Genomic DNA, 16,274 nt, shown 5'->3' with positions numbered 1-16,274 from the left:
TGACTTTGAGGGGCTTCAAATAGAGCCCCTTCTTTATTCAAGTGAAATTCGTGAAAGTCACGTTTTTGGATCAGCTTGTAATTAACGCCACAATCGAAACAAAGCTACTATGCTGTATATTTGTAGCGGTTTATTTTTTTTTATTTCTTCGTCATATTTTTGCGGTAAAATATCATGATGTCATAGACTATCTTCTTTTTTCAACCTGTCGTGCATTCCGGCTCGCGCATCATAAAAAGGTGTGTTCTTAAACGCCACAACTTAAATTATCTGCGAACTGTTGTTTAATAAAACTCCAAATTTATTTAAAGCTTTAATTTAACAGCGATAAAAAATGTATTATATATCAAAATAAATTGTTTTTGTACACAGGCCTCAAACTTGACTCTACTAGAATCTATTCTAGCGTTAAAAGGACGGATTAGAAAGTAGGCAAAATATCATTAGGCATTTTGCAGCATCGCTCCTTCAACTTTAGAAATATCTCTCTCTAGCTTTTACGATAGGTTTCAATGTTGTTAATCCGCTAATTCATTTCAGAAAACTGGTTTCAGATTATCAAACCAGAAAGAAACGTTCGTTATTCGATTATCATCAATATTATAAATTCCATACAAAAAATGGGACACAAAAACTTGAACATCTAATATTAAGTCTTAGTATATTTTGCACAAAGTTAATTTACTCTATGATCCAATAGGCCTCAGATAATTCTGCCCGATAATATCGGCGGGCAGCTTGCAGTCTTTCCATGGTACAGCACGTATAGTCGAAATACCATCCTTAGGTAGTGTCACTGGAATACAACATTTGTTTTTATTTCGAGGCCGAGGAGGCTTTTCATTTGGGCAAAACCGTCTGCATAACTACTGTCAGTGTCATGATTCTGTCGGCTTTTACGGTGACGTCATGAGTTTCGGTATAAAAATGAAGCATCTGTTACATAATGTAATGAGACTTCCATCTTATGCCTGGTCAAGGTCAACGGCAACGCGCTTATAGACAGCGTTGTGGTTAAACAGGCGAGTCGTGATTGTCAGTGATACTTTAACCCATAGACACAGCCCACTGAGTTTCTCGCCGGATCTTCTCAGTGGGTCGCGTTTCGGATCTGGTGGTAGATCCTGCGAAGCACTGCTCTTGCTAGGGTCAGTGTTAGCATCACTCCGGTTTGAGTTCCGTGAGCTCACGTACTAATTAAGGTTACGCTGAAATAGCCTCTCAAGGCTATCAGCTTAGGCAGGAAAAAAAAAGTGTTATTGTCAAAAATGTGGGAATGGTCGTACCTGTCATACCAGGAGTGAGCGTCACGTTGTATCTCCCGTCGTTCATGACTAACGGCCACTGGTCGTGCACCGACGACACCGTCAGCGTGACGCTGGTCGCCTGGATATGCATCGACAGACTCGATCCTAAATATTTAATACCTGAAAATTGTTCAATACATTAACTAGTTTAACGATAATAAATCCGGTCATCGTCGAACGCTTGCGACGAGTAAATTAACCCACAGACACGGCCCACTGAGTTTCTAGCCGGATCTTCTGTGGGTCGCGTTTCCAATCCGGTGGTAGATTCTGCGAAGCACTGCTCTTGCTAGGGTTAGTGTTAGCAACGTCGTCACGTTTGAGCTCCGTCAGCTCACCTACTTGTTAGGGTTATGCTGAAATGGCCTCTCAAGGCCATCAGCTTAGGTAGGAAAAAAATACAAAATAAAAATAAAAGAACTAATTACTAAGGAAAACTCAAAAATGGTCAAAACTTGATAAAGTTTACATTGGACCACATGAGAAGCACTAGCTTTGAAATTTAAAGAATCATCAAAATCAATTCACCTAGAAAAGAGTTCCGAGGTAATACAAATAGTTGATTTGAAAAGCTCCTCCTTTTCTGAATTCACTTAAAAAAAGCACCATATTTAAAGCCCCCAACCTGGAGTTTATTTCTTTCATGGATGCCAGAAAGACGTATAGGAGTAGACCGAGAATTTCTCTTATTCGGTCGTTTGTATTTTAGAGCATTAACTAATAATGTTTATTATATCACTTATCTTTATTTCAATGGATTTGTAAACAACTATTTTAGTACTCAAATAGTCATAATACACATCTATGCATACTGTAACTCGTTTCCAGTACCTTTTTACTGGTGGTAGGACCTCTTGTGAGTCTGCACGGGTAGGCACCACCACCCCGCCTATTGCTGTCGTGAAGCAGTAATGCGTTTCGGTTTGAAGGGTGGGGTAGCCGTTGTAACTATACTGAGACCTAAGAACTCATATCTCAAGGTGAGTGACGGCATTTACGTCGTAGATGTCTGTGGGCTCCGGTAACCACTTAACACAAGGTGGGCTATGTATAAAGTGTGTAAAGGGTATGTTTGTGTATAAAGTGGGCTGTGTGTAAAGCTCGTCCACCCATCTATGCAATAAAAAATAAAAATAAACCTTTTATTTTAAATTCTTTCGTTTCTGGTGGCAGTTGCGGCCTTGTGATCTCTATCCTGTCCAAATGGATTCTGATTCCGGCGTAGCCGAAGATCAATGTCTGCAGGAACCCTCCCATCCCAGTGAAGAAATTCACAGCACCGACCTGGGGGCTTTGCAACTCACTCCAGACCTAAACAAAATGACAATACTAACAGCCCAAAAACAAAAAACAAAATAATTTAATTATTGATGTTTGTGAATTAATATTTTTATAAGTTTCTTTAAGATTTTCTTCTTGTCTTTTTAGTTTATTGTCGTGATAATTACAACCACATTTATTGAGTAATGTCAGTTCAGCGATGTGTCTCTGTGTAAAATAGCTACTTATAAATCATTTTTAAGAAAATAAGAATAAGTACCCTCACTAACTCACTTTAAAAGGTTCCCTGACGTATTTCTGGTAGCTCTCGCTGAACATGGTTGCAGCCTTTGATTTGTCTTCTACGTCCAAGTATCCTATAGCATGCATACTCCAAGTCATAGCTGGACCAGACTTCCTCGTAACTGATTCATAATAATCAATGTCGTTTTTTCTCGTCGTCCTGAAAGGACCGATGTTATTCTATGCTTAATTAATTTAGATTCACAAATCGATATATCATTTAAATAATTTCAACAATAAATTATCAAATCAATATTTTTCTAGTCATTATGATTTTCTAGTGTCTGGTGGTTTCTGGTTTTCTACTTTAGTAGGTATAATGTATATGCGGACGATATCGCAAACCGACTTTACTCTCAATAGGCGGATGACAATGTTTCCTATGATAAGTGCTAATGATTGTTTCTTCATAATGTTTTTCAGTTAAATTCAGAACGCAAGTAATCGAACGAATACAGAAAGAGATTTTGTTGCAGGAACACTTCGTTGGTCTGTGTCCCTTTTCTTAATATTACATCAACATTACTCTTCTTAGAAAGGTCACTTCTTTTTCTCGTTCCTAACATACCCTGATGAAAAAATTAAACAGTTCAAAAACCATTAATTAATCCCGCAATCACTGTACTTACGAGATAGCAAAATTTGATGCACACCATTTAAAGGCCCAAATATAATATTTTTTCCTGACGTTGTCCAGTGAGACAGTTATGAAAATGCCTAATAAGATACGGGAGGGAAAGAGAAGGGCATATAATTAATACGCTGTCACATAACCAAAAAATTTTGAAAAATAGTTTTTACTTAGAAATGGCGTATTTATCTATACTAATATATAAATCTACAGTGGTTTTTACGGATGTTCCGTTATAACTACTGAACCATGCGTCCGATTGACTTGAAACTTGGTATACATGTAGAAAATACATGTGCTTAATGGATAGGCTAATATTTATATGAGTGTTGACTGCCTAATAATAATGACAATAATTAATAATGTTAATTTTAAATGCCTAGCGAAGCGGGCGAGTACGGCTAGTAATTAATAAGATACGAAAAATTCGTGACAGAAATCTGCGTCGCTGTGAAAAACACCAATGCAGTCTTGCAAAATAGTCTACTACCACCAGCATTTGTGTTTTTTTTTGTATTAGGTATTTATTGTTTGACTTACGTATTCATTTTATACAACAAAGGGTATCCTAGTAAGACCGCGTCAGCTTGTTTGATGGACTCTCCGCGCACGTAGCCTTCGTACTGTGGATGATAGTCGTTTTTCTCGTCGTAAGGCAGATAGAGACTCCACGCTATATCCGCCCAGTGATCCGGGTCTTCCACTGAATAATACGATTTGCACAGGCACGATACATACCTGAAAAATGAATTTTAAATGACAAACGGATTACATTTTTAAGATAAAGGATGAGCCCATAGAGATCACAATCTGAATTCTGACACCTAATTGGGGTCTCAATGGTATTGTCACACTTTTCAAACCGGATTGAATTGTAGCTGAAATTTGTCGGATATTGGTATCTCCACGTACGGGCTTAAAATACGCCAATCCACCAATAGATGGTAGTAGACCGGTAGACCTGGGCATAATACCCAGAAGTCGCTGATGTCCATACTCCGCTAAATTCCTTAGTAACTTTTTACTAGTTCCACGAATAGACATAATGGTGCTTAAACTCTACATAGCCGAAATTGATTAGAAGTGTTGAGAAGAAGATTGAAAGTTACCATCCTGCGTGTTACTGGAACTAAGTTGTCATACTACATTATCATATGTGATAAGCATTCGGTAAAATATTAAAGTACACGTACTGGGCTAAGTACAGCGAATATCCGGCTACGACGTTGGTGAAGGCTGAATTGTTTATGTTGCTGTGATCTTCGTCGGGTCCCATAACGTCTGCAAGGAAATCACACATCATTGCAGTTCCGGATTCAGACAATTGAGAAACATTTCGCGAGGTAATTAGCAAGGAATAAATTATTGTAATTGGCGGAGGCATCGCTGTGTCCCTGGTTTTGCTGACGTCTATGAGCGACGCTGACTACTTACCATCAGACGGACCGTATGCTTGGCTACACACAAGGTATAATTAAAAAATATAATAGTTTACATCTTCTACGGTTTTCCCGCGTCTCTAAAGTATTCGAAAATTCGGAAATATTATAATGACCAACAATAACTATGTAGGAACGGAACGGAATGGTATTGATGGATGACAGATTTGGAGCATGAATGAGTGAGAGAGATAGAAGATGTCGTGTTAGGAAGTAAGAAATACGTGATGCGGAACACCTAGTTTTATTTTTTGTGCTAGAAAAGGCGGGTACCGATTTTCTAATGAAATACGCACTTAACAAATGTTAACGATTAACCTCCACGGTAAAGGAATAACATCGTGTAATAAAAATCAAACCTGCAAAATTATAATTTGCGTAATTACTGGTGGTAAGACCTCTTGTGAGTCCGTAATGCGTTTCGATTTAAAGGGTGGGGCAGCCGTTGTACGGAGACCTTACAACTAATGTCTCAAGGCGGGTGACGGCATTTACGTTATATATGTCTATGGACTCTGGTAACCACTTAACACTATGTGGGCTCTGAGCTCGTACACCCAACTATGGAATAAAAAATGATAAAAAGTACAGTACTCACTTTCAATATCGTATAGTCCAGTATTATAATTGATGACCGCTCTAGAAGCCCAAAAGTCAGCTATATTTGTAACTATATCGCATCCGCCGTGCTGGAATATTTAAGATTTTGATTACAAAGAGAAAACGTACAACTGAGACGATTCAAATGTTACCGGATTTTTTTGGGAACGAATAGTTACTTGTGGCCCGAACGGCTTTCCACTTACTCCAGGACGAGCATGAACTTAGCCTGGAAGATGGTCCAATGTTGTTCTTCGGAACTTGTTTATATGTTAACTTATATTGAAAATGTCGTAAGCGAGTTTCACGCATCTGTCAAATATGTATCTTGTGTTTTTTTTTATAACTACCCGCTACAGGACCGCATGAGGTTCGTGAGTTGGAAGCATTTAGTTTTTACTATGTTCCATATATTTTATAAGGTTCGGTAGGAAGACAGTAAGGATCGGTTTGTGCGTTCAAGATACAATTAATTATTATAATTTGTCTATTTTTCTGTTTTGTAATGTATGTAATAATAATAGTATTTTAATTTTAAACATTACCGATCCAATACAACGCCAATCCAAGTCGGTGGCGGTTCCCATGTGCTCCAGTGATTACCAGCCGGACAGCGAGTACATTGGTACAATGGTATTGACGCATAGCTTTCTACGGATTAGAACTGAACTAAAACAAACCTTCAGCCACTCCTCATTCCTGGTGGTAGCCAGGTACTGCCTCACGGCAAACGAGATGCAGGCGGTTATATGCTGTTCGTACTCTGCGACCTCTGGACAGCATGGCTGTGTCACTTCCACCCCTGTGTATGCACTCTCCCATGGAAACCTAAGAGACGAATAATTATTTCCTTACATTATAAGTTAGATTAGTTTTCGTTATCGTGTTGTTTTGTGTACAAACTCAGCATATTTGTCTTGTTTAGTCGTGCGCTCATGGCTTATATTTTTACTTGTTATTTATCGTGTATCTTTTTAGCTTGTAATGCGTATTGTGTGGCTAAAAAATAAACGAAAATGTATTTTTTATACATTTAAACCAGTTAATTCTCGATAGTAAAAATCGTATAACCATGATTTAAACGCTTTTCTTATTGGTTTGGCGTATGGATGAGCTCACGGTGCATCCGGAGTTAACTGGTTACCAGAGTTCATGAACGGGAACAACGTAAAAGCGGCCAAACCCATCTTAAGATAGGAGACAGGATGTGGTGCTTACCTATAACCTTTGTGTCCTGTGACCTTAGCCAGCTGAGCAGCCACGTAGGCCACGTCCAGCCTGTACTGGAGTAATTTCTCCGCATACTTCGGATATAGAAGTAAAATAGACGGAAACATCCAGATTTCGGTGTCCCAGAAATTGTGACCTAGAAAATGATTTCGAGAATCTCAATTTCGTTTCGCAATATTAATCAAATAATCGATTCTCTCAAAGGTTGGTAAGGTAACATCTCTGAGGTTATCGTAATAATGCAATCCAGGATTGCAGGACATGTATCGCGACAGCCAGCAGAGTCTATGGAGAAACTTGTTGTTCAGGGTAGGGTCAATGATAAAAGACCTCTTGGCCCAAATGCTGGACTGATCAAGGGAAATACCTTACCAAAACCCCACTTAACGAGTGCGTGCGCCAAGCCTCAGTTTGCGAATTATGAAGAACAGCTGTCAAGGCTTTAATAAACAAGGATTCCGTATGACCACGACTGCTCTGCCAAAAGTAACAGACTATGTGAATGGATTCTCGCAATAGATAAAAATATCAATAGCACACGTTCTATGATGAAATTTCAAAGTAAAACTATATGTGTGGAAGCTGTGTGTGTTTAGATCATTGTTCGCTTTATCAAAATATGCGGGAGTACCTTCGTAATCTTCCAAAGTCCCTCCTCTGGCGAGTCCTGTTGGGCTAAGGCCGTAAAACCTGCCTAATGGCTGATGTGAATCCTCCGAAGGCAACGAACTGAGGAAGTAGTACCAGATTGCATTTACAACCTTTGCCTAAAAATTGAAATAGATCTTAACGTCTAATTGTAACATAATTTAACATTATTTTGTTCCTGTCGTCAGCCCCGAATTCAAAAAGATTGTGGTCACAAAACAAAAAGCCGGTATATACTCCTGAAAAATATATCGATTTTTATTAAAAATGTTCCATATCATTACTCCAAATATCACCCAAATAGGTATCAGCTGGTGCACGAAGTGATCGCGCGCGGGCCTTTTTTATTGAATTTATAGGCAGACGAGCACAGAGCTACGCATTGAGCATCAGCCAAGCCAAGCCAAGCCGCCGCCTACTGCTGGGACTTTGAGGTAAATCAAATGACCATGCCTTTTTTTTTTGCTTAGTTCGGTAGTCGAGCTCACACAGCACACCTGATGTTAAGTGGTTACTGGAGCCCATACACATCTACAACGTAAATGTGACACCCACCTTGAGATATAAATTTTTACTGCTTTACTCCTTCACGGCAGAAATAGGCAGGGTAGTGGTACCCGTGCGGACTCACAAGAGCTCCTACCACCAAATAAAATGCCGCATATTGTGTCTTAATGAAGTGAAATGTCAACTTGCCAAAATAAAAGTGTTCGTACTTAATGAACTGCAAAGAAATTAATTTGATGACCGCACTAATTTAATAATGATTTTTAAATAAACATACAACTTTCAAATTCCCTTCTATTTCAATGTGAGCTTGCTGATGAAGCTTCTGCCACTCGGCCACGTGCTTATCGTAAAGCTCTTCTCCGTCTTCTTGTAGAACTGAAACGATAATTTTATGATAATTTAAGAATAGAAAATGCACTATGTCCTATGTTTCACTGGTGTTAATTTTAAAATAGTTTCTTTGCGCTGTCGTATGTTCTCTAGAACCTACCTCAAAAATGATAGGTGAGATTTTTACTTCTTGATACTAGAATTCTCAAGCAGAAACTGGGTTAGTCGAATAAATAAATAAATAATCCAATGCAACCGAAACTTCAACCTTGATATTTTCTGTCCGCCAAAGCTAATAAAATCCGGAATTATCAATACACTTATTTATCTCTGCAATTGTGTACTTAATACTGAATTCTCAAAGTTCGACATAGTGCGTTCTCGTGTGCTTTAAAGCTTTGAGTCTATTTTTTTTATTTGTACTTTATTATCTGTTCATATAGAAAAATCCACGCACCCGAGTACTCATTGTTGATAACATGTCTGCCTTTACAATCTTAACCGAAAGCGAGACCCCCATCGGACGGATCCTTTGGTTTGTTTTAAGTTTATTTTATACAAAAGTTTAGGTCTTTTATTTATCGATTGAGGCACTACGAAATCTGCCGGGTGAGCTAGTTATAAAGTAAAAAAATGATATACCTACTCGTAAAAATATAATTTAAGTGCAACATAATTCTGATTAGTTAAAAAATACCTCCGATCATCTCCTCTCTGGCAACTGTCCTATTGGTATCCGCTGTCATAACAAACGTGAAAACCCTGGACCCGTGCTGCGGGGCCACCAAGTGATCAGGCACCGACGTCCAGAACACGCAGACCTCCACCGGCAGTGGCTGATATACGATATCCTCCGATTTCAAAGTTTGACCACACGTACTTCGGACTGTGCGTCCTTCAATGATCTCGGGAACGGGGTCCTTGAAGGCGATATCTTCGCTATCCGGTCCAGGAATTAATTGTATCGCAATCCATATCTCGTGGCGAACAAAATTTGGCTCTAAAAGTATTTACATATATACATTTTCTATGTGCAAAATACTAAGAAACACACTTGCTCGGTATGTTTATAAGGCGCTTTTTGAGCTACAATAAAATTGTAATGAAATAAAAGGTGTTTAAATTTAACGGACGGAGTGCCGTTGCAATCTGTGAAACCGGATTCTATATGTCTTAATGAATTATTTTTAAAGTAGAAAGCTTAATTAAAACACCAGGAACATACTAAAACAAAATATTAACTTTTTTTTTCCTACCTAAGCTGGTAGCCTAGAGAGGCTATTCCAGCGGAACCTTAACTAGTAGGTGAGCTCACGGGGCTCAAACCTGACGACGATGCTAACACGAACCCTAGCAAGAGTCGCGCTTCGCAGAATCTACCACCGGATCGGAAACGCGACCCACTGAGAAGATCCGGCGAGAAACTCAGTGGGCTGTGTCTGAGAGTTAATTTACTCGTCGAGCCCTTCGTCGCAAGCGACGGGTTCGACGAGAACGGTGACCGGTGCTTGAAGTACCTAGAAGCACCGTTAGTGGATCGGGAGGATCCGAGATGACGTGTTTTGGGCGACGTCGACTGCTTTCCATTCTGTCCGCAGGATCGGGAATGTAGTTACCGGCGGCCACGATGAAAGGGTTCTCGTGTCGTGCCGCTTTATCGAAGTGGAATATTAACAAAGCCCTATGATCAGGTAGGAAAAAATACACCTATAGCACCAGAACTCCCTCACCCTAATAGCAAGAGATGCAGCCCATAAATCATAAACTAATAATATATTTTTCTGTGACTCTCCTTTTTCTTGTTTTATTGAAATAGTGTATATTTAGGATATTTTCAGTAAAACCCAATTCTATTATTAAAACACATAATAAAATATTCTATAATATTATAGGGATTATATCCATAAATAACAAGGATAATTATGGAAATAATAATGTTGTGTTGCTATTCACAAAATTAAATATGTACAAAATTTTGTCCTCGAGTGAGTTTAGTTGATTTCGACCAAATAGTTACCATTGCCTGTTTAGAGCACGAACTTTCTCCACAAGCAACAAACTGAAAGTCAGACCGATAAATTAAAAATAAACTCACCGGCGTGCGCTTTAGCCATAACTTGGATCTGATTAACAATAGCCCTTGTGTAATACCGATGAGCGAATATCCTCTGCGTCACAATCGACCTCTCTCTATCAACTCTGACTTTAAAGGCACCTTCTTTTGTATCTAAAGAGTAAACTGGACTGTACGGGATATGCGATAAGGTCGAATTCAGTCTGATGTTGGCCCAGTTAGGTATCCTAGCACGATGACTCTCGCCTTTGTTACCGTTATACAATCCGTTCATGTAGACCGTATCGCTGAATACGTTCGCTGCTACGTGACCATTGCCTATAGACGCCATGAATCTATCGTTGGTTGGCAACCTATAAAAGAACCATAAGCTTTATATACTATTTTCAAATTATCTATAACCATTGCGAGGTGTCGGCCATCGGGGAAACGATAGGCCAAAAATATAGACAATCTTTCACAAGTGCGAAACGGGAAAATGAATTGTATCTGATTTAATTTGGGTTTAATATTATATAATTGTTAAATGTTTTAACATAGGTACTTAACTAAAACTTGATTTTGAAGACATGTGCAATATACAAGTATGGGACCTGTATACTGCTATTTACTTTTTCGGCCTACCAGTGAAGGTGAAGTCGTCGTGGCCTAAGGGATAAGACGTCCGGTGCATTCGTGTTGAGCGATGAACCGGTGTTCGAATCCCAGGCGGGTACCAATTTTTTTAATGAATTACGTACTCAACAAATGTTCACGATCGTCTTCCACGGTGAAGGAATAATCTATACTAATATTATAAAGAGGAAAGATTTGTTTGTTTGTTTGTTTCGAATAGGCTCCGAAACTACTGGACCGATTTGAAAAATTATTTTTCCATTAGAAGCCGACATTGTCCCTGATGAACATAGGCTACTTTTTTTAATTTTTTTTTTTTTTGTTTCATGTGTGTTTTAATGTTTCCGAAGCGAAGCGAGGGCGGGTCGCTAGTATCGTGTAATAAAAAAGAAACCCGCAAAATTATAATTGGCGTAATTACTAGTGGTAGGACCTCTTGTGAGTCCGCGCGGTTAGGTACCACTACCCTGCCTATTTCTGCCGTGAAGCAGTCATGCGTTTCGGTTTGAAGAGTGGGGCAGACGTTGTAACTATACTGAGATCTTAGAACTTATATCTCAAGGTGGGTGGCGCATTTACGTTCTAGATGTCTATGGGCTCCAGTAACCACTTATCACCAGGTGGGCTGTGAGCTCGTCCACCCATCTAAGCAATAAAAAAAAAATTTTCAATTTAATATCGTCTGTAGATTAACCAATACTGACGTCTAATCAAAGCTAAATTTAAAAATCATGACATATATTACCTGAATGTGGAAAAAACTTTAGGATCGTTGTTGATATCCTCAGGCTCTTCATCATTGGCAGCCGCATGGCCACCTTCGCTACCTTTAGTTGTCATTACAACGACGACCAAAGCGGCGACGGTGAGTAAGCCCATCATGGCCGCCACTTGTTTATTTCGCGTCAAAAATCGCCACATCCACGCGAATTCAATAAACACACAGCGAATATCGAAATTCTAAATATCTATCATTTATAGAACAAAACAAATAAAACTATTTACGAATTTGTTAAAAAGATGTTTTAACTTAAAATTTTGATACTTAATCAAAGAAATTTCGATTTTGGAATTGCATATTAAAATTCGGTATGAGTCAAATGTTACGCGAATTATGTAGATAGGCGGGAACGCTCGCGTGTTGGGATGCAGTCGTGCGTCCCTCCCAGCGCCAACGTACAGATTACGCGACCTGCCATGACACACTTATTGCTCTAATAACAAAGATAATAATAATGTACACGGACGCCTGGGTGACGTGTTCTATTCAAATGCATCATTGTGTGTTGCGTTTGTGTTGTAGTCCTAGAGTACCCCGCTGGTACATAGGGCCCTCACAATGGGTTTCATAAACTATTTAAATTGCAGGTGTTTAGCTCACAGAGTCCCGATCACGGTGATGGGGCTGCCATCGTTGTGTCCGTGCCCACAGAGACAGACTTTCTAAACGAATGGTTCACGGCTTCTGGTAACCTTACTGCGCCGATTACCTCACATTGGTTTTACGGTCAATAACCTCTGGACTAGCCCTCCTCCTTTTGCATCCGGGCTTGGGACCGGCAATGGCGGAGTTAGGCATCATTACAAAAAAAATATTTAGGAAGGAATAACGTCGTGGCACACGCGGAATTATTATCCTCTTATTGAAATCACCTCGGTTTTCCTATTTGTTATGACCTTGACCAGATGAGCTGGTATTGGGCTTCGAAAGCCGTAGATATCACAACGTTGAACCTCCAGCCATATTTGTAAGGTCAAAGCCTCGATTGCGTTGTAAACTCTTCAAAACAGAACGCACGATCACTTCTCGGCAAAAATAGGCCGGATATCTACACTTGCGGTCTTACAATATGCCACCAGTACCTAAGTCCCAGTTGATAGATTTAATATTCGAAGACTACTGCTGCTTATACAGCGAACGCTTTAGTTGCCTTTTGCGACACCTACGGAAAGAGATGGGGCAGTGCTAGTGCAGACACCACACGGTTATAGTCACTCCGGTTCGTGACCAGATGATACGTGTAATCTAAGGCCCTTTGACTATCCATTCCATTATCCAATCGTAGTGCTGGTATTTTATATCATTTTTGTACCGAATTCTATTGGTGTTGGATAGTGGGTGTGTAATTTCGGTCTTTATGATTGTCGCCGTTCTTGAGACATTCATGTTATGTCACAACAAATAACATAGGTAGTCTTTCAACTACAACACATGATTGCTTCGTGGCAAAAATAACCAGAGAGGTGGTGAAACCCTTATGTGTGGGCTTACAACACTGGTCGTCTTCTTTTTTTAAGTTTCTTATCTAAATAACGAAAAAGAACCTCTATAATTTCTGTTCGTCTCTGCACTCTGCTATTTTAATCGTATCAAAATCGCATTGGCGCTGTTATACCCAGTCTTTCCATAAATACTGAGACAAAGAAAAAAAAATCTATTGCAAATAACATTTATTACTTTTACAGTGTGTTAGTTTAATACATAAATATGAAACAATTTAAAGTATAAAAAGCTTATTCGAAGTGGTCTCCATTGGCTGCAATACAGTCATTTAAACGTTGAGGCCAGTTATCAATAGAAGCACGCACTCTTTCCATGGGAAAAATGTTCACTGCCAATCGTACGGATTGTTTTAGGGACTCCAAATTATCATGGCGTTTAGAGCAAGCCGTATTTTCTAAAACTGACCATAAATCATAATCCAGCGGATTAAGATCGGGACTAGACGGCCAGTCTTCAGCTCTGGTGAAGTCCGAAACGTTCGTTTCCAACCAAGACTGCGTATACCGAGCTTTATGACCTGGCGCCGAGTCTTGCTCGAAGGACCATTCTTGATTATTGAACATGGTGTTGTTAAGGGGCTTCACTACCTTCTCAAGAATGGTATCTTGATACACTTGTGCCGATGTTTTGATACCTTTTTCACAAAAGTATGGCTCAGTCACTCCTTCAGAGCTAATACCCCACCAAACCATCACTGAAGTCGGATAGTGCCCACGTTGCACTTTGTCGACTAATTGGGAAGCTTCCTTAGAGCTTTGAGCATAAATACGGTCATTTTGTTTGTTAAAATGTTGCTCAATTGTTAAAATGTTCTTATCCGTAAACAAAAAATTTCTATGTCCTTCCTTTGCTTACCACTTCAGTAGTTGTTTCGATACCAAGCGTATGGAGAGTTTTAAAAATTGCATTTGGCTCCATACCTACTTTGTGTAATGCAATCACAGCGATTCGGTTCTCTTTATCACCCCACTCCATTTTAATATCGCAAAATATTGTACAATGTATTGGCGCCAAAATGAGAAAACTCAATGACCAATCATATAAAAATGACAGATTCCAAATTCAAATGTAATATTTTGTTTATTTTTAATTGTAACAGTATTTATTGCCATTTTAAGTATAGAAGATACTAGTTAAGTAAAGTTCCATACGCAAACGTGTTAATAATCTTTCACGGAATTAGTACCCATTATAGTATATATTTTTCATTGAAAACAAACAAATAACAGACCTCTATACTGATCAGTCCATTCATTATCTTGGTCATTACAGAAACTATCATTAAATATAACAAAGATCAGTCTAGATATTTCTAGAACATGTATAAGCTAGGAGAGAACTTTCAAATAATCATTATTTAACCTTTAATATGTTACAATAAAAATTACATCGTGCGCAATGAGAATAAAAAGCCATAATTCAAGATGAACCACTAAACACTAATCTCATTATATCCGCCTACGCAGTCATGGCAACCCCAATCCTAGACAAGTTGCTGAGATAATTCAATCGTCACTTCCTCATTCTGAGCGCGTGGCCGACAGAACGTAACAAGATTATTCAACGCTAATACCATACATAATACCTCCCAAAAGGCACTGCACTACCGTAAAATATTAAGTTTGGCTATTTCTTCGATCAGATCCGATACACAAATGCTAATTACTCATGAAATTATCCATCAACAACCTTACCTTGTCTACGAAGCTCTAGACCAAGCTATAATCAAGCAAGAAATTAGGATTATATGATCATTTACTGGTAATACTTTCGTACTTCAAGTCTGCTTAGTGCGAGTTTTTTAACGTTCTCAAAAGCGTAAAAGTTAACTCAAATTAGTATAATTAGATACAGTTAGAACAGCGCCCCTAGCAGCAAACGTAGGCAAACGTGCCAACTCCATACAAATTTAAGTTAACTTTTACGCTGTCGAGAACGTTAAAAAACTCGCACTAAGCACACAGATAGAGTGGATGTCAAACGTTATAACAAATCAGCAAATTTTTCGTGGAAACGAACACCGCATACAAGCTGATCTATGAGCGGATGTGTTATAAGTCTATGAGTAATGATAATGTTCTCAAATAACTTATTTAATTATCTCGAGCTGGAAGGTCAGTGACCGCGGTCATTAGGCTATTCGACTCGCGGCCACCGACGCGCCAGGCCCGTCTTAAGAAAAAATCTGAAGGGTCCGTGTTGCACATAGCGGGTATATTCTTAACAAGTATCTACAAAAATCAAGCAAAGGAAGCGAATTTACATTAATCGCGGTAACGTTATCCCTTAAAGACATAAGACATTTTTGGAGACCTCAAGAGGTTTTTTCTTATTTCCCGCTAGTAAAATGATAACTAGAGCGACAATGCCGCTACCCGCTACCCAACCTTGAGATAAAAAAAAAGTATCCCCGTAATGGCCTTATATCCTTTAATGGCCTATATCCGATCAGTACGGGCTCACCACATCATTAGCTACTCTAGTTTATAAATATTGTGGATTTAATTTTACGGCAGTTTATTACATCATTTTGAAAGTAGTCCTTTTTTTTCAGTCTACGGACGTCCACTGCTAGAGACTGGCCTCTCCCGTAAGGTTCTTCTTCTGTTTTACGCACCCTACATTGGTTTTTAGTTAGCATTTACGGCTTAATCGCGTATTTTTTTAATATCATTATCTCTATAGTTTTCGTGCTCACGAACAATGAAGGTGTTCGATTCGTCGACTTTTTAATATTGTGCTAACTATCGTCTATTTTTCTATTAGAAAAAATACGTTTCATTTCATACCGTGCGAACTAATAGTTAATGGCAATTAAATACCTATAAACTGTTAAAGTATTTTAGTTTTAATTATGTCTACGACTTGAGAAAGCCGTAGAAAATGTTATAATTGCTAGTAATTTCTCCATAATCATTTCATTATATAGTATGATTAAGCAGTGTGTATAATATAGTAACAATAATCAACTTATACCAACATTGGTATATTAGTGTAATATAGCTGAGATCACGAAACTCCTCCCGATCCACTAACGGTGCTT

The 16,274-nt window shown here is 38.8% G+C and overlaps 1 protein-coding gene across 1 annotated transcript; it reads right to left on the bottom strand.

Moving 5' to 3' along the window:
* Positions 1-300: 300 nt before the first annotated feature.
* Positions 301-12,141, bottom strand: LOC114246045 (protein-glucosylgalactosylhydroxylysine glucosidase). The gene is made up of 14 exons (XM_028178424.2): positions 11,693-12,141; positions 10,354-10,685; positions 8,956-9,258; positions 8,203-8,303; positions 7,402-7,537; positions 6,759-6,906; positions 6,221-6,368; positions 5,539-5,629; positions 4,695-4,782; positions 4,042-4,239; positions 2,862-3,030; positions 2,447-2,618; positions 1,287-1,427; positions 301-796 (listed from the first exon to the last, which is right to left on the bottom strand). The coding sequence occupies exons 1-14, from the start codon at positions 11,866-11,868 to the stop codon at positions 687-689; spliced, it is 2,313 nt and encodes a 770-aa protein (XP_028034225.2). The 5' UTR covers positions 11,869-12,141; the 3' UTR covers positions 301-686.
* Between the last annotated feature and the right edge of the window lie 4,133 nt (positions 12,142-16,274).

Source organism: Bombyx mandarina, chromosome 04, assembly GCF_030267445.1.
Source record: "Bombyx mandarina strain Sakado chromosome 04, ASM3026744v2".
Lineage (NCBI taxonomy): Eukaryota > Metazoa > Arthropoda > Insecta > Lepidoptera > Bombycidae > Bombyx > Bombyx mandarina.
The sequence above is the reverse complement of the archived record's forward strand: the minus strand, read 5'-3'. Positions and strand labels throughout refer to the sequence as shown.

Coding starts and splice junctions, on each gene's coding strand:
- LOC114246045 (XM_028178424.2), bottom strand. CDS start 11,868: ATGTGGCGATTTTTGACGCGAAATAAACAAGTGGCGGCCATGATGGGC. Junction 9,259..10,353: donor TATGGCTAAAGCGCACGCCG/GTGAGTTTATTT, acceptor AAATACTTTTAG/AGCCAAATTTTGTTCGCCAC. Junction 6,369..6,758: donor ACAGGACACAAAGGTTATAG/GTAAGCACCACA, acceptor TTCGTCTCTTAG/GTTTCCATGGGAGAGTGCAT.